This window comes from Schistocerca serialis, chromosome 8 (genome assembly GCF_023864345.2).
Source record: "Schistocerca serialis cubense isolate TAMUIC-IGC-003099 chromosome 8, iqSchSeri2.2, whole genome shotgun sequence".
Taxonomy (NCBI): domain Eukaryota; kingdom Metazoa; phylum Arthropoda; class Insecta; order Orthoptera; family Acrididae; genus Schistocerca; species Schistocerca serialis.
The window spans coordinates 536506877-536525852 of NC_064645.1; the positions used below are offsets into that span (position 1 = coordinate 536506877).

General features: G+C 36.6%; 3 protein-coding genes across 4 annotated transcripts in view; 1 reads left to right on the forward strand and 2 right to left on the reverse strand.

Moving 5' to 3' along the window:
- Window positions 1-1186: 1186 nt before the first annotated feature.
- On the reverse strand, window positions 1187-5654 carry LOC126417109 (glutamic acid-rich protein-like). The gene is made up of 4 exons (XM_050085003.1): window positions 5616-5654; window positions 4683-4946; window positions 2625-2769; window positions 1187-2528 (listed from the first exon to the last, which is right to left on the reverse strand). Exons 1-4 carry the CDS (start codon window positions 5652-5654, stop codon window positions 2467-2469), a joined length of 510 nt encoding a protein of 169 aa, XP_049940960.1. The 3' UTR covers window positions 1187-2466.
- LOC126416671 (60S ribosomal protein L44) lies at window positions 5544-6772 on the forward strand. Of its 2 annotated transcripts, none has more exons than XM_050084471.1 (4): window positions 5544-5655; window positions 5821-5994; window positions 6381-6497; window positions 6705-6772. In XM_050084471.1, the coding sequence occupies exons 1-4, from the start codon at window positions 5653-5655 to the stop codon at window positions 6723-6725; spliced, it is 315 nt and encodes a 104-aa protein (XP_049940428.1). In that variant the 5' UTR covers window positions 5544-5652; the 3' UTR covers window positions 6726-6772. The 2 variants fall into 2 exon arrangements, with proteins under 2 accessions (XP_049940428.1, XP_049940429.1); XM_050084472.1 differs by lacking the exon at window positions 5544-5655 and adding an exon at window positions 5658-5707.
- LOC126416670 (WASH complex subunit 3) overlaps window positions 6726-18976 on the reverse strand; it is a 55205-nt gene continuing 42954 nt past the window's right edge. The window contains exons 2-4 of the mRNA XM_050084470.1: window positions 16854-17018; window positions 7398-7630; window positions 6726-6883 (exon numbers count right to left, since the gene is read on the reverse strand). Of these exons, the coding sequence (XP_049940427.1) occupies window positions 6814-6883; window positions 7398-7630; window positions 16854-17018 (468 nt within the window). The 3' untranslated portion in view covers window positions 6726-6813. The remainder of the gene's footprint in view (window positions 6884-7397; window positions 7631-16853; window positions 17019-18976) is intronic.

Here is an 18976-nt window from a genome sequence, read left to right on the forward strand (position 1 = left end):
CGCACTACACCTCATTACGTGAAACGGAGCGAAAATTACGTCTCCTGTTAACATGTAGTTAGTAACCAATGACTTGTATTTGGGTAATTTTAATTGGATACTCAATACAAACCATTGCAATAATCAGTTAATATAATTTTGAACAAACTTCTCAGTTTGCATTAATGGCATGCATGATTTGCTAAAGTACCTGGAGTGGCATCATATGCAACAAATTATCCATCTCATACCACTTACCTTTGAGATAAATTCGTTGACACCTGCGATTGTGTTTGAAGTTATTTGCATCATTGAGCTAAGATTTAAGACAGAAGCATACTACCGTTAACATAATGCGTACGTACCACCTGTATTCCAGCAACGTCAACTCATCGTTCAAAACAAATTTGAGCAATTCATAAAAAGCTTGCTACGTAATAAAGCCCCTTTCCACCTAAAAATCAACACCTACACGTTAATTTCTTTATGTCCACAGGCATTTACGTAGATCATTTCGTCAACACTGAAGTAGTCTGAACAGTACTATAGGCAGGTACTTCAATCTCAAGCGGTGGACACCAACCAACAGCAACACCCAAAACATTTAACTTTCACATACTAAGAAATTCATGCTCCGTTACTTATAAATACACCTATCACAACCTGCCACATTTCCACTTAGAAAAAAATTACGTTCCTTATCTCAGGTTATTAAGCACATCAGGATGATACAGCAAAGGAACGGACACTCAAACCGGGAACAGACTCACATGGAAACTGGATTCGTCAAATTAAAACACCACAAGTTTAAAAAATCTCAAGTTTCAGACTTTTATTTGTATTGGACAATTTGTACGTACATCTTCAGGTATGCAATGTGAAGTCTAGCGTCCAGCTACGTCAGCGCCATTATCGTAGTAACCACTGCGCCTCTGGTGAGCGCTCACAGAACTTCATAGTGCAACCACCACTAGATGGAAGCAGCACAGCAATGTGCGGCACTTATCGAACTATTGCTGCTCCCCAATTCCTGAACTAGAATCCAGAGCCAATAATGCTTCCAATTTCGCACCACTATTTGCACAGGGCAATACGTTTCCTACACTTACCGCACAGGAATTCATCCCTGAGAAAATAAGCTCTTCATAATACTACCAATATCCCACTAATATGCACATACTTGGAAGGGTTGAAATAAGAAAGCACATTTAATTCTAGCCACTTTTAGTCACTCATTAGAATTACAAGTTCACTACATACTCCCTAAATTTACAGCAATTTTCCTTTCCTAACACTTCCCTTTAAATGCCAAAAAACAAAGTTTAGAAAATATGGTTTCAACTATCAAACATGGAATGAGCAGAGCATGTACAGTCATCAACTGACCATGTAACAGACAGGTATTCTCTTAAGAGAAAAATGTTACAATACATGTATCTACATGTTTACATCAACTGCAACTATTTAGGAGATCTTCAAAACAAAATTGAATTAGTACATACTTTACTAGAGAAACATTTTATTGCCTCTTAAGACTGATTCTTGCTGGCAGTTAACACTGAAAGGTGCACATTTGTATCAAAGTGGTCAAATTTATTCCACTGCTGAGGTTTTTGTGGTCTATTTTTCTTTTTTCAAAAATCTTTGTACAGTAAAATTGTATTCACTGTTCACAATAAAAAAAGGTAGCTATTCTATGTTACAGCATGACGAAACATATTACAACTCGAAAGTAGGAGTGGAAACAAAACACTTTTAAAAAGGAAACAACTCAAATGAAACAAAATCCTCCTGTTATTACAAAATATTGTTTCTTTCACAACTTAAACTCACACACACAATATTCGTCATTCCATTTGGTTGTAAACGTTTCTTTACATTTCATTATTATTAATGAAGTACTTCCAATATCGTCTTTACAAGGCTGCCCTCAGCCTATAATCCCTGCTTTATTTCAAATTCGTAATGGGGGAATATTCACAGTTTAAGTGAGAAATGAAAATCAAATTTAAATAAAACCATGTGTTGTGAATGATTTAGTATATTTTAAAATCCCCCATATAAAATTATTAAATTCATATTCCACTTCAAAACTTGGAGTTAAGGAGTGAGCCTGGGTATCAGTGTTAAAGTTCTCCCATTCTTTCAATACTGTCACACAATGTATCAGGACTAAACTACCACAGTAAAAAATTAGTCACTCATACAGTAAAACAGGGTACATTGCAAGGGTTTTTATTTATTTATAAAAAAGACCTACCGGTACCTTAGCCCAAATGTTTCCAACTAACACAGCACACGCCATAGAACTTCAATCTTCAGAACTGTTTCGATGGTTAGACAGAAAGAAAAAAGAATGACTATGTAATCCATCATCGAAGTCTTTCAAACTGATGTGAATTTTTTCACTCCATAGTTCCAAGCTTTTAGTGAAGCAGGAACACGTCGCTCACTTTCTGTATACAAGTCTTTATAGCACACTTCTCATTATGCATCCTCTTCATCTTCTTCACCTTCCCCTTCTCCTTCACCCTCGTCTTCTTCCTCTTCTGAAACAAGTACATTTGAGTTAAGTAAAACATAATGCAACAGTTCATAAAGGCACAAATATAATCATGGAACACTTAAACCAATGTAATACAAACCTTCTCCCTCATCTAATTCTTCCTCTCCTTCTGGAAGTTCTTCCTCTTCTTCCTCCTCCTCTCCTTCCACATCTTCCTCATCCTCTACGTCATCCTCCTCGCCATTCTCCTCTTTTTTCTGTTTTTTCGCATCTTCTCCTTTAGACTGAAAAGAAGAAAGGACTTGTAAACGTACATATCAATTTTGTTTACAAACATTCATATGACGTGTGAACTAATTAACTGTATACAAAAACCACGAAATATTTACCAACTGTCAAACTTAAGTAAACACGTGATTTTTACATGGGAAACTAAACTTGAGCGCATATATACTTATTTTATTTGTACGTATCAACACTGCAATTTCGCATTTTTTTTAAACAAAAAAAAACAGCAACCTACAACACTTTATGACTGCTTTATTACGCCACAGCACAGCGAAATAAAACATTCCCCAAGAAAGGTTGTGGCTGTTTGCGGTTTTTCCAGGGATATTTACAAATTTTAAACAGCATTTTCTCAAAAATGGCAGCTGGCATGTTGGAGGAATTTATCTATTTTATTTGCACTTGATTACTTGTAATTAGTGTTCTAGCTCAAATTATTCTGATTAATGGCGAAACTAGAGAGCAACGATTGTGCTGTCAAGATTTCAAAAACAGATCATTGCGAAACTCTTCATAGCCTATGCCTTAAAAAAAAAAAAATAAACTAATTGCTATGAAATTATTCGTACCGTCATATAAAACAAATTTGCGCTACATACTTGCGGCAGATGCGCTAAGGTATTATTTTTTAATCACAAAAACGCCGCATGGAAAACATTCTATTCGTGCACGACTCAATATAAGTTTTTACCAAGTACCACAAAGCGCATCTTAACACAAACATGCAACGCTAACTTCATTATGATAAGTGACGATACGAAACACTGGAAAAAATAGTTTTTTAATTTATTTATAAACTGCTTTAAATACCCGGAAAAGGTCTGTGCAATACTGCTGTAATTAATCATTCAAACATTCCTAATTACACAGCCCGTCTTTCGATAATCGGAAAGTACCGCAAAGTGTTTATGCGTGCCCCGGCAAGCAATACAAGCATATTACGCAGGGTGCCTCTTCTCTGGAAGCGTAACTTACAATACAAGTAAAAAACTTAATGGCGAAACTAAAGACAAAAGAACCTGCGAAGCGGAATCAGCGTAAAAGGAACACAGAAAGAGCGCGAAGATCAAGACATAAAGGAACAGCAAACCATTGCTAACGACATCGATTTTCTGGTAACCTGTAGAGAGGCTAGGTTCTCGAGTCCGCCCCTCTCCGCGTCTATGCTTGTGATTGGATGCCACGGACAACTCCCACCCTACGGCTCCTCCCCCAACTAAATCTCCCCTTTTGCGACTTTATGGCCGCATATTACTATATGCGCTATCTATGAAACACGCCGGAAACGATAAAACAGACACGCAAAGGAACAAAAAGGGCATTTTGATTAGCTGTAAATATGTGGAGCATCTAATGATGAAACAAAGTCAGCAAGAACATACTGCTAGCCGAAGTTTATTCACAGCAACAAGTTAACGTAAAGCATTTTATATAAAACTGTTATAACACGCATAAATTATCACACTCAAAAATCGAAGTCTCGGAAGGAAATCCTAACGCCATGACTAAGCCATCATAGAACTATTTTTAAAAATAGTTATCACTACGAGTTCAAAGATCAAAAATAAATAAATAAAAAATAAATACGATACTGCAATTTCACATAACAGCTACGCTACGACATTGAATTACATAAGTTCAGTCAAAAACTTAACTCGAGCTTAAGATTCCCGCGCAGTGCTACCATTTGCAAACCCATACCGGCATTCACATAATTGAAGTTGCGAAATCGGCTGACAAAATGCACACACAACGCAGATAACATTAACAAAATCTAACTTTAACACTGATTATCTTCACATTTTCACCAAATACGAATGTTATGTCAACACGATAGCACGCACAACCCAACACTTTAAAGCGTCGTCCTACATTACCACACGAGTAATGCTTCACATATATTACTCACCTCTGCTGGCCTCTTAGTGCCTTTAACTTCTGATTTTGCATCACCTCCCGCCTTCTCGTTGTTTTCTGTAACTTTGTCGACAGCGACTTCAGAGTTATTTTCCTTAGAACTCATCTTTACCGGAGAGATTCGAAGTGTACTTCGCGTAACGCACTTCCAACTGGCTTTGTTCAAAAATGAAGATGGCGCGGGCTTGAAGCTCGATAAACCGGTGATTGGTTGATGACGCAAAGAACTTTGTCGAAGTCCATATAAGAAATTGAACTAGTTATTTCGAACAGAAAAAATATTTCTCACGTAAATTCAAAATAACTGCAGATGAAATTTTGAATTTGGGCAGAAATAAAATATATAATTTGCTAAAACGAGGGGTTGGAGAGTACATTCACCGAAAATAGCAATTGGGTTTGAGGCTACCAAAGCCTGTCAACCAAAGATATATCTGTAGTTTCCGCAAGATCTCGGTGACACGATGTCGATATATAGGTAATGCAAACTTTGTCAGTACTAAAATTCATGAATTATGTTTCAACTATTAATACTCGAAAAATCTTTAAGAAATATTACTTAATTCTCTCATAGAATATTCTGTAAGCAAGTAAGAAAAAATGTAATGTCTATCACACGTACTAACTGCTTAAAAAGACGCGAACAAATGAATATATTTATTACATTTGCGTTATTTTAACCTTCCAGAATATCCGTCCATGAGAACTTAGTTCTTTTCATTGGTATATTTTATTATTAAATTCCATTATAAAATTTACTTTTTTAGAAAGGAATACTGCAGAGAACATCTATCAACTTGACCCTATTGTGAACTGCTATTTACTGAGCAAATATATTTTAAATTCATTAAGCATTTGTTTCAACAAAGAATAACTGTGACTGTGGAGCAGCTTATATCTTTGTCGTCGATCTCCACGACTGCACGGTACTCTGTCGGTGTAGGTCTTTGATTGCAGGCAACATGGTGAGTAGAAATTGTGATTGATGTAATCCGTAAGCATCTGTGAATTGCAATGGTATTGGACATTATGTTACATTGTTTTATGTTCCTAAAAATATCGTCTATGGTATTTTTGTTTAAGTTAAATAAGTTAGTAATTCATTTATTTTACTGTTGTTTGATATATAGGTTAACGTCCCGAAACAACGTAGGACGTTCTGCAAGAAATGCAAAAAGCATAAGCAGCACAAAGTAACTCAGTACAAGAAGTCTAAAGAAAGACAAGCGTCACAAGGACGACGCCGTTACGACAGAAAGCAGCAAGGTTTCGGTGGACAGACGAAACCCATATTCAGGAAAAAGGTGAGGTTGTCATTTACTGTACATTATATGTATGCTCCGGCGAAGTGAAAAATGTGTTGGCTGTTAACTTCTGCTCAAGTGCCAGGCAATTACATTCAGTGTTAAAGTGGTAGCTAATCACTTATCCAGATAAAAAATGGTGTTGTGTACATTTGATGTTGCAAGTATAATGGTGGATGGGACTGATCATTGTGTGTTAACCAAAGCATTTCGTGTACTACAGCCAGTTTCATCCAGATGAGTAATTAAAGTGGTCAGCATTTTTATATGCAAATTAAGGAAATAGCTTTCACTGTGTTTAATAATTTGCGAGCAATAATTTATGTTGAAAGATTAAAGTAGGTAATATTAAAATGTTAAGTTTCAGTTCAAATTTAATATTTCAGGCGAAAACTACGAAGAAAATAGTTCTGAGAATGGAGTGTACAGAATGCAAATACAGGAAACAAGTTCCTTTAAAACGCTGCAAACATTTTGAACTTGGTGGTGACAAAAAGAGGAAGGTATGTACAGTTGATTTAAGACCTACAGAAGGATGCATAACCAGTTTCTCCCAAGAGTTTTCGAATTATAACCATGTATTACACTGCTTTAATAATGGTTATGATAAAGGAGTATGTTTTAAAGGTTATGCATCCTTTCATCATTTTTGTTGTGAGCAATTTCCATGTTTGGTTGGTTTCTAATTTGAACTTTTCTTTCTGTTGTAGGGCCAAATGATCCAGTTCTGATTATTTGTAAATATGGTTTATTAAATAAAATGATAATAACATAACAAGTTCCTTTTATTTATGTAAGTTTTCATAAGTTCACTAACAATTAGTCACTGGAGTCAGTGTCAGATTCAATCTCTTCCCTCACTTGTACCTTGGACAGTGCTCCATAATTGCTGAAACCAAAACAAGACAAATTAGAGTATATTAATGAGTGCTAATGATGGAGAAATTTTCAGATTTGAGATAAAGCTGATTTATGTTTGACTGTGGCATGTGCATGAACTAGAAGTGACATCTAAGTAACCAAAGTATTTCCCAGTTACTATTAACATTTAATATATAGTAAGCCAGAACAAATTAACAGTTGCATCATAAATTCAACGTTAAATAAGTCAAAAGAAACAGTTTGTAAAATAGCACCAAGGTAATGAAGTAAACTGGAATTTTAATGATGAGGTTTATTCATATTACTGTAGTCATTACAACACAGTATATTTTGGTGTATTGTCCGGAATAACATGCCTTTGCTGCTGTTCAAGCAATTTTAATACTTGACCTCCAATTGTATTTTCATTTGATCAAGAGGAAAATGTTATGAATGGGGAAAATAAGATTGACAGGAAATGCTGTTTCTGTATAGTGCAAGAATTAAACAATCTGCAGGTACAAAATGCTATGGGTACCTACTCAAGAACACTTGGATCCATTCCTTCAGCTTGCATCTTCATTCTTACTGCCTGTACTGGAACCCCCACTTGAATCATACGTACAAACTTTGAAAGTGCAGGATCAATTTGTGGTTGAGTGTCTGGTTGCTCTGTTATGGTTTCAGTAGTAACTGGTGGCTGCAGTTCTTCTGGTTTATCTGCACTATAAGACACTGTAACTGGAACCTCATCAAGACCTGCAATGGAATTCAGCTGAAAGTTGAAAAAGTAAATTCTTAATAAATTTTTAAAGTTCAAATTGGGACAATATGACAAAGAATTTAAATGTTTTGTAAGTATTTTTATTGCCATGCAATACCTCACAAGATCAAGCCACTACTCCTGCTTAAACATGTGAAATTGTAATAGCAGATGGTGTCTTTAACTGTGTAAGTACTTAATCTGATGTTTTTAAAGTAATTAAGAATTGACTGTGTCCAGTAGTTTCACAGAATGCTTGTGTTTACAGCAGAAAGTTTCCCCTAGACTATTCTTTCTATTTGCTTGTCAGTGTTACACTATTTGAGGCTTGGGCACAAAGTTACACATAATACAAACATTTAGTTGATGCAGTTTACTTGACACTGGGGTTTCACTGTAAAGATGCAGAGATGACAAAAGGATTGAAAGCACTTTTAATGCCACATTTTGCATAAATAGTTGAAGACTCAAATACATATCCTGATTTGCAGAAGCTAATTTTTACTAAACTCAGTCCTTTAGCTTTATTTTCCTAATCAGCTATTGTGGAAGGTACTGCTGTTAGGGTGGTGGCTCCATATAAAAATAATTTTAATAGTGGTTTACTACCTCTTTATTTAGCTTAACCTTGAAGAGAGCAGACATATGGTGGTGGTCAGTTTTGAAGCTCTAGTGTCATAATGAAGTGCATAGATGTAAATAGCAAGCTGAGGCATATGAAAGGTGAGGATATTGGTATGAAGAATATAGTATGGATGCATAATTACTTGGTTCTAAGAACACACAATTATCCTAGGGAAGCTTATGCGTAATACAGTCTACATGTCATGAAAGAGGGGGTGGTACTTTGTCACCAATTAAAGGAATTACTGCTGGAATACATAGTATATCTTTAGTGTTACTATCTCACACAGAACACTTTGGTAGAGATGAATTCAGCTTTCCTGCACCTTAGTAATGCTTTATGTGTGTGTTTTCTAAATACACTCATGATGAACATACTCTGGGGCATGTTGAATCTGTCAATGTAAGTATTATCATTTCATACAACTACTGGATTATTACATGCTAAAATTTAATGATTCTGTTGGGTGTTGTTATCTATGTAAACATATTTTGTAAAAATCTAGTACAATAACTTTTTGTGCTCTAATAGGACAGTGTCCTTGGAATCATTACCGTATGCCTGCAGAGCATACAGTCTTGGTCAAATATATTTCCACTTTTTGTAAGGGAATATTGTAGTTCCCTGAGAATCCATTCTTAAGCAAAAGTTATAGCTGTTGTAAACATGAACCTTGGTTTCACCACCACATTGCTCTACTAGGCATGGTCCTATTAAGAGGTGAAAGTCATTGCATTCCTCTAACCTTTGAACTGACTTTGCCCCGCCAGTTATTTAGGGAACTTCAGTTTAACATTCCTAATTATGTGCATTTCCCCCCCCCCCCCCCCCCCCCCCCCCACACACACACACACACACACACACACACACACACACACACACACACACACTATCAAACATTGCAAGAGTTGTTGGAAGTGAAAAGTGAAGGATACAAGGACTGATTGTTTTGCACAATGCAAACTAAATGGTTAATAAGTGTCAATTTAACACCACGCAGCTGGCTGTGTTGATATTGCTTCAGCATAGTTTAGGGAATCGCATTTTAACCTGTATTGTGCATTCATTTCTACATCACCATTATCAGATGAGTCGCACAACGTGCCTGACAAATTTCATGGTACCAACCTGCAAACATTTGGTTTACTAATTTGAGACAGTCTAATGAGCTGCTTAACCTGGATCAAAATTTACTTTCTCTAATTATTCAAGGGTCATGTTGGCCCACCAGATTTGACTTTTTCCAAGGAAAGTGAAGTTTGCATGAAACTCATGCTTAACTCAAATCCTTTTACATCTGACCAGATCTGGTAATGATTTTTATCAATTTCTGTTCAATACTGCATTAGCACATGAGTAATGATATTACAGCAATAAAAAAAGCCTATAATTAAATGTGATCTGACCCCAATGCCATGTGTGTATTGAGCTGTAATATGAAGCTTCCAAGACTGGATCTGGGAGTATACTCTTTCTTTGAGATGATATTGAGAACATATGTTTACCTTTTCTTTAAATTTTATTTTTTAAGTTCACAATGGGCACAACCATACTGGTAAGACCAACACAATGAGGCCAAAATTGCATGTATTTGACCAATGACTGGGTGCTAAAGCATGACTGGCTGTGCCTAGAGTCGGAGGCCGCACATGTGCGCATGTGATCTCTAGCTCTAGAAGAGAACTTTGCCTGAAAGCTGAAATATTTCTAGAATTCCTCTATGTGATGTGTAGTAATATGCCCGTTCCATATTGCAGTTATCTGTAAAGTTAGTTTCTTCCATCAGAACACGAGGAAAGAAAAGTAAGGTAGGTAAATCACCTGATTTCCAGGGTATGATGTTTTAAGAACACAAGGGAAGAGGTGAGATGGGATGAGGGCGTACAGTCAAATATATTAATATGAAATTCAGTACATTTCACAGAAATGACTGGGAAGTTACTGTACATGATGGTTTCAATACTGAGTTTTAAATTTGATAATAGTGAAAAAGATCACTTAAGAGTTACTAATGTCCTACTTAGGTTTGCCCTTACAATAAGAGTGCAACATATCACTATATGATTATTTATTTTTAAAAAACTACTTTCTTTCATGCAACAGCTGTGAGCCTCGTAATAAAGGGTTTAATTGAATGGAAGCAATATAGCTTCCCTATCAATAAGATGTTGACTGGAATACGCTCTTTCAAATTCTGAAGGTGGCAGGGGTAAAATACAGGGAGCGAAAGGCTATTTACAATTTTTACAGAAACCAGATCGCAGCTATAAGAGTCGAGGGACATCAAAGGGAAGCAGTGGTTGGGAAGGGAGTGAGACAGGGTTGTAGTCTCTCCCCGATGTTATTCAATCTGTATATTGAGCAAGCAGTGAAGGAAACAAAAGAAAAATTCGTAGTAGGTATTAAAATCCATGGAGAAGAAATAAAAACTTTAAGGTTCGCCGATGACATTGTAATTCTGTCAGAGACAGCAAAGGACTTGGAAGAGCAGTTGAATGGAATGGATAGTGTATTGAAAGGTGGGTATAAGATGAACATCAACAAAAGCAAAACGAGGATAATGGAATGTAGTTGAATTAAGTTGGGTGATGCTGAGGTAATTAGATTAGGAAATGAGACACTTAAAGTAGTAAAGGAAGTTTGCTATTTGGGGAGCAAAATAACTGATGATGGTCAAAGTAGAGAGGATATAAAATGTAAACTGGCAATGGCAAGGAAAGCGTTTCTGAAGAGGAGAAATTTGTTAACAGTGGGTATAGATTTAAGTGTCAGGAAGTCATTTCTGAAAGTATTTGTATGGAGTGTAGCCATGTACGGAAGTGAAACATGTAAGATAAATAGTTTGGACAAGGAGAGAATAGAAGCTTTTGAAATGTGGTGCTATAGAAGAATGCTGAAGATTATATGGGTAGATCACGTAACTAATGAGGAGGTATTGAATAGAATTGGGGAGAAGTGGAGTTTGTGGCACAACTTGACTAGAAGAAGGGAATGGTTGGTAGGACATGTGTTGAGGCATCAAGGGATCACCAATTTAGTATTGGAGGGCAGTGTGGAGGGTAAAAATCGTAGAGGGAGACCAAGAGATGAATACACTAAGCAAATTCAGAAGGATGTAGGTTGCAGTAGGTACTGGGGGGATGAAGAAGCTTGCACAGGATAGCGTAGCATGGAGAGCTGCATCAAACCAGTCTCAGGACTGAAGACCACAACAACAATATCAATAAGATTTACATAAGAAAATTTAAATGTCATGCTTCTATGTCTGCATCTACTTGATTACTCTGAAATTCACAATTAAGTGCCTGGCAGAGGGTTGATTGAACCACATTAGAGTTACTTCTCTACTGTTCCACTCTAACAGTGCACAGGAAAAATGAACACTTAAATCTTTCCGTGTGATCTCTCATTTCTCTTATTTTATTATGATGATCATTCATACCCATGTATGTTATTGTCCACAAAATATTTTCAAACTCTGAAGAGAAAGTTGGTGATTGAAATTTCATGAGAAGATTCTGTGTGTGTGTGTGTGTGTGGGGGGGGGGGGGGGGGGGGGGGGGGGATGATAATCTGCCTTTGTTTTAGCGATTGCCACCACAACTTGCAGGTAATATCTATTACACTATCACCTCTATTTCGTGATTACAAAATGAGCTACCTTTCTTTGAACTTTTTTGATATTCTCCATCAATCCTATATGATGCAGTTCCCATACTGTAGAGCAATACACCAGAAGAGGACGGACCAGCGTAGTGTAAGCAGTAGACGTGTCGCATTTTCTAAGTTTTCTGCCAATAAATCAAGTCTTTGGTTTGCTCTCCCCACAACATAATATATGGGATCATTCCAATTTAGGTTATTCGTAACTATAATCCCTAAGCATATTGTTGAATTTATAGCCTTTAGATTTGTGTGCTTTATCCTGTAACCAAAATTTAGTACTTGTATGGGTGGCTCTTCACACTTTCATTATTTAGAGACAATTGTCACTTTTTGCATGATGCAGATATCTTGTCTAAATCATTTTCCAATTTGTTTTGATCATTTGATGACTTTATAAGATGGTAAATGACAACATTTTCTGCAAACAATTTAAGAGCGCAGGTCAGATTGTCTCCTGAATCATTTACGTAGACCAGGAGCAGCAGAGGGCCTATAACACCTCCTTGGGCAACACCAGATACCACTCCTGTTTTACTCGATGATTTTTTCCATTGATTACTGTGATCTTTCAGACAGGAAATCACGAATGCAGTTGCGAAACTGAGACAATACTCCCATAGGCACACAATTTGATTAGAAGTTGCTTGTGAGGAATGTGGTGCCAAGAGCCTTCTTGAACTCTAAAAATATGGTATCAATTGACAACCCCTGTTGATAGCACTCATTACTTTGGGAGAGTAAAGAGCTGTCAGTGTTTCACAAGAACGATATTTTTCTGAATCTGTGTTGGCTTTTTGTCTATAAATCATTTTCGTTGTGGTAACTCATGATGAAAAATACCACATGTTTCAAAATCCTTCAACAAATCAACATTAGCGATTCGGGTCTGAATTTTGACGAGCAAGTGGTTGTATATGATTGTTGACTATGGAGCTATTGTTTCAGTAGACTCTGAAAGGAATGTAGCTGGTATACAATATCGACTGGAGGCCTTGCCATTACAGAGTGAGTTAAGCTGCTTCACTACACTGAGGATGTCTACATAAGTTACTTCTGTCGGCCGTTGTTCTAGAAATGAATATTGGAATATTTACTTCCATCTTCTGTGGTGAAAAAAATTCAGAAAGCTGTACTTACTAACTCTGCTTTACTGGTACTGTCATCCATTACATCACCATTATTGTCATGCAGTGAAGGTATCGATTGTGTCTTTCCAGCAGTTTACTTCACATATGACCAGAATCTCTTGCATTTTCTGCCAGATTTCGAAACCAAGTCCCCTTGTGGAAACAATAAAAGGCATCTCTCACTGAAGTTCCACTAAGTTTTAAGCTTCTGTATAACTTTGCCAATTTTGGGGGATTTGCGTTCTTTGAAGTTGGCATGCTTCTTTCATTGCTTCTGCAGCTCTGTTTGGACCCACTTTGTGTACCAAGGAGGATCAGTACATCTCCTATTAGTTTATTCGATATATATCTCTCTCAACTGCCATCAATATTATTTCTTTGAATTTAAATCACATCTGATCTACACTTACATAATGAGAGTGGAAGGAATGGACACTGTCTCTTAGGAAGGCATCAAGTAAGTTTTTATCTTCTTTTTTAAATAGATGTATTTTGGTGGGTTTTGATGTTACAGCCTGTAGTCTAGCTACAACAACATTGTGTTCACTAATTCCATAGCCATCATGACGCTCCCTATTTGCTCAGGATTATTTGTTGCGAAGAGGTCAGGTATGTTTTTGCAACCACATACACTTTGAGTGGACTCTTGAACTAATTGTTTAAAATAATTTTCTGAGAATACATCCAGATCTATTTCGGAAGACATTTTATGCCTACCACTGACTTTAAACATGTATTTTCATCAACATATTTAGGGTGGATGGAAGTCACTACCAATTATAATACTGTATGAGTGGGGTACCTATTTGAAATGAGACTCAAGTTTTCTTTGAACTGTACAGCAATTATATTGTCAGAGTCAGGGGGGTGGTAAAAGGAACCAATTACTAATTTATTCTGATTGTGAAGTATAATCTGAAACCATACTACCTTACAGGAAGTGTCTTCTTCAAATTCACTGTAAGGTAAATTACTTCTGGCAGCAATGAACACTCCACCACCAACTGTATTTAATGTATCCTTTCTGAACACAATTGGGTCATTTGTAAAAATTTAGGCTTAACTTATTTCTGGCTTGGGCTGCTTTCTGCAGCAGATTTACTGAGTGAACAGCGTAAATGTAGTAATCAATAAACTTCTTTCCTTTCATCATTTTGTGGAGGTTGTCAGCGAGAAACTTTTGTAAAGGTTTGAATTATGGGTAAGGTTTGTTGCAAGTCGCTAAATGCTCTCATTTTCAAATACTGTATGAATAAAATATGGATATTCACATGTCGTGGGCTGTACTGCTTTTTCACCCCCACCTCTTTGACAGGTAGGTTCTTACATTCCCCCCCTCCCCCCCCCCCCCCACACACACACACAGCAATAATCTGCAGACAGTAAGTGATAAGTGAACCAAATTTGTTTTAAATCGGTCGCGGGGATTAGGAGATGTGGAACATACATATATGTGTACTTCCATTTTTGTAACATGTATGGATACTATGACTTCAGTTTTCCTTTATAGGTGGCCAAGGCAGTCAGAGACAGGGTGGCTAACATCTGGGATTAAACTACATTGTACTAGGAAGAAAGAAATTTATTTCATGCATAAAACTAACTCTACTGAAAGTCAAGGTGCACTACAAACAATACTGCAAAGTTCTCTAGCTTCTCATCAAAAGTGTAAAAACAATTGATTGTGCACAAAAAATTCCAAGAAGAAAAAAATTGCCTTGTAATAATTACTATCTGCAATAGAAGATGTTTGACAGATGATGTCAAATTCAAATCATTAGTCCACCACAAGCTGCCATCAGTATATGGGGAGGGGAAGATTCCTTGAGTGCGCACAAAACATCAGCTGGCACAGTGTTAGCATGGTAAATAGACCAATTTTAACTACTCAGGATACAGTGTCAGGTCCAGCTGATATGTATAATGATGTCTGTGGGGACAATAGGTGAAAATACAGGGATCAAAAATGAACCATCAAACACAGATCCATTGGATTTGTTCAAAAACCACGGGAGGGGGTGGTATACTTACAAAAGGCCATGAGACACAGGAAGATAACACTTTACTTACGCCACAGTGAGAAAGAGTTGCCTTTATCAAATACTGGAATGTAAGGAAAACACTGTCCAAGTGACCCATGAAAAGGTTGGCATAGAAAAGAGCCATCCTTGTGCCCATGACCTTGCCCCTGATCTGTTCGTATGTCTGGTACCCGAAGGTAAAGTAGTTCTTGTTAAGTACAAATTTGATTAAAGTGAGCAGGGAGGATGTCATAAGTTTGGAATCACTTGGGCACTGCTCGAGGTAATATTTAGTGCGGGCCATGTACATGGGGGATGTAGATATAGAGGAAGGTGGCATCAATGGTGAGATGCTAGTGCGACGGGCATAGATTTAGTTGAAAAAAGATAGAATTAAAATACCCCCAATAATCTCTTTTATAGACTGATTGCATTTCCTAAGTATTCTACCAATAAAGTAAAGGCTGCCACCTGCTTTACCTACGACTGAGCCTATGTGATCACTCTGTTTCATATCCCTACATATTATATTTCCCTGTGTTCCAGGTATGATTCATTGATGCTATAGTCAAAAGGCTACATTTTATTATTTTGTGAAGTTCACTATTTTACATCTTAAAGCAAACTACCAGTCTTTGCATCACTTTGAAATCGTATCAAGATATGACTGAATATTTGTGGAGCTTCTTTCAGACAATGTTTCATTATAGTTAACTACATCATCTGTGAAAAGTCTGAGGTTACCATTAATATTATCTGCAAGGTCATTATTATACAACATGAATAGCAATTGTCCCAACACACTTTCCAGGGCACACTCAAAGTTGACTCTCCATCCAAAATAACTTGCTGTGTCCTCCCTATCAGAAACCCCAATCCAATCACAAATTTAATTCAATACCTCATACAATCACACTTTTGATAATAAGTGTAAATGTGGTACTGAGTCAAATGATTTTTTAGAAATCGACAAATATTGGATCTGATAGACTGCCTCTATTCATGGCTTTCAAGATATCATGAGAGGAAAGTGCAAGTTGGTTTTCACATGATCAGTGTTTTCTGAAAACTGAACAACATGCCTCAACAGTTAAAATATCTTTGATACTAACTGAAGAAGGGCCTTCATGTCTATCTGGTCATTCTTCTTTGGCTTCCCAAATTTCCTTCGTGAAAATGCCACAAAGATAGGTGCTACAATAGTTCCTCACTATCAAGAACCATGGGAGATAAGTATGACAGATAGAGCTTTACGGCACATGAAACCAATGAAGCAGCTGATTTATTATCTAATCCTCGTCCTTGTTCAATTGATGGGATATTCCAAGACTTCTATGAGATTGAGAAATAAAACCTTGATCATTCTCCTCCTCTGCCCACTCCACTCCATTCAAATATGTGACTAGCATGACACCTGTGTTATAAACATTTTCCTTTTTTAACTCTAATAATTACAAAAGAAGGTACAGCTGTCATCAACTCAAAGGCTGGTTTAAACACCACAGTGCACAGGCACAGCCCTACTGGAGGTAGAAAGACATTGCCTTCCTCTGACCTTTGAACTGACTTATCCAGTCAGCTATATGGGGACCTACAATTTAAAATGGAGTTTGGACTACAAATCAACTTGGTATTTTTCACGTTAACAATTGCTGCCAGAGAAGAATGAAGTAAGGGACATAAAAATCGTAGTTCAATACACATATTCTAAAACAACCACAGATTGTAAAGACACTTGTATTAAGGCAAACATATGTATAAAGCTGATACAAAATAAAAATATTTACTTGTATTACCTTAGTTTCAAGAATACAGAGTGAAGCTTCAAGTTTCTGAAGTCTACTATCAAATTTCTCCAAACGTAGCTCACATGATTGTGAAAATTTATTTAGAAAAGATACAGTGTTGGTTATGAAATGGTTTATGAAGGCATACATCCTCTTCTGATGAATTGGTGTCACCTTTAAAATCAAAACCATTTAAAATTACAATATGTTACCAGGAGATATGGAATATAAACAGATTATTATTCAGACTGTAACAAATGCATAGCAGCAACAAATGTAGTCTGTTACTACATTTCATTGGCTTAATAAATAAAGTAAATTATTTATCACAATATGTGCAAAATATAGTCACACACACGCACACAAAGAGAGAGAGAGAGAGGTCCCTAAAGTATATTACAAAGGAAAGAAGACAGATACAGACAATAAATTAAACATACATGTATCCGGCAGAGCACTACACTAAAACTTAAAGGGCTGATCACTCTGCAACACACTAACATCTCAGTGATAAAAATGGTGGTATTTCTGATGGAAACAAAGTTTTAAACAGCATAACACATTTAGCTCATTGGCAGTTAAAATAGGAGTCTTGTCTCCCCAGTCAAAAGATAGTGTTTGTAACAAAAACTGCATAGCAGGAATGATCTTCTGCAGAACTTTCAAGCCTTGCATGAGAAGACAGTGCCTATGTGGATTTGGGTCAGGATGGATTTGTCTTAAAGAAGGCCTGAAATGAGGTAATAGACAGTTGGATAGCTCATTACAGCAAACACAATTTACTGTCCCTCATTTCAGACACAATTCTGCAAACTCGAGTGACAAACAAGGAGTCAAATCTGAGAGAATAGCTTATTTTGTTCTCCGTAGGCCTTCCAAGTAGTGTCAGCATCCTCATTTCACAGGATACCAATGCATCAGACTGCTCATCCACTATCAGCTTATGAAACAGATAGAGAGTTTTTGAACATTTCCTTTGCCGATAGATTTGCTGCAACACTTGCAAGAGACGAGAAATATCTTCCCTTGATTGTACCCTACTTACACCAGCATCTTCAGAACTGCATATAGCCCAACATCAAACACTATAAATTTGTCGTTTTAGATTGCAACTTGGAAACAGCACATTTCCCATTGGTCTGCAATCTGGAAAATTTATCTGTACCAATGGGTTGTGCAACCCAATAATGACTGAGGAGCAACAAGCTGAAAAAGTGTATCCGCTTACAGAGAGAAATTAAATGAACAAAGAATGGATGTATGTGTGACAATTTTAGCAACGAAAAACACGTAATTCGACAAACAAATGGCCAAATACAGAAGAAAATAGCAGGTAACAAAAAATTAAATCCATTTATATAATGATAAATCAAGACAAAAATGTAATCTTTGCAACTTAATTCCTAAATTTCTTCAATGTTCCACGTATGCTTTCACAAATACTAAACAGAAAATAAAAAAAAATGGAAAGCCATATTCATACTACAAATTCCACTCATTTCATTTCAGCTATCATACCATTCACCTTAATTTCCCATAAGTTTAACATAGTCTATAACCATCAGTAAAGGAAAAGGCAACACTCCAGCATTTCAAAGTGAATTTATGAGACAACTACGTATAGCCTGATCACATATTGGATAACTACAAAACTCTTTCACCTTTTCACCCAAAAGCAAAATTCAGAATGCAGTGCACAATGAAGAGCAGCTGCTGATGGAAAATGGCAGCTCCCCAGCCTCAGCACAGGGTTGGATATAGGACTGGTTCTGGAGAGACCTGCAGTTAGTGTGATATCCTTATTGTGGATACTATTTATAGTCTTGATGTAGATAGCCTTGCTGATCCATAAGTTGTGTAGTGATAATTTAACTGGGATTCTACAAAAGCTTAATAAAACTGGAGCATATGTTCCCTGCTACCAGGACCTGTGACTACAGCACTTAAATGTATTAAGAACCTCGAGGGATTTTATTTTCAACTACAACTATGAATCAAACTTGGGCATCGAAAAGTCACAAACTTTAAAACTTAACATGGTGTTTCTTGCCTGCAGATCATTACATTACAAATTTAACTATAAGAATTGAAATCAAAACATGCTTACACACACTCTTACGTAAATAATAATA

Coding starts and splice junctions, on each gene's coding strand:
- LOC126416671 (XM_050084471.1), top strand. Junction 5,995..6,380: donor AACCCATATTCAGGAAAAAG/GTGAGGTTGTCA, acceptor TTAATATTTCAG/GCGAAAACTACGAAGAAAAT. Junction 6,498..6,704: donor GTGGTGACAAAAAGAGGAAG/GTATGTACAGTT, acceptor TTTCTGTTGTAG/GGCCAAATGATCCAGTTCTG.
- LOC126417109 (XM_050085003.1), bottom strand. CDS start 5,654: ATGTTGCCTGCAATCAAAGACCTACACCGACAGAGTACC. Junction 4,947..5,615: donor ACCTACACCGACAGAGTACC/GTGCAGTCGTGG, acceptor CGAAATAACTAG/TTCAATTTCTTATATGGACT. Junction 2,770..4,682: donor GCACTAAGAGGCCAGCAGAG/GTGAGTAATATA, acceptor TCTTCTTTTCAG/TCTAAAGGAGAAGATGCGAA.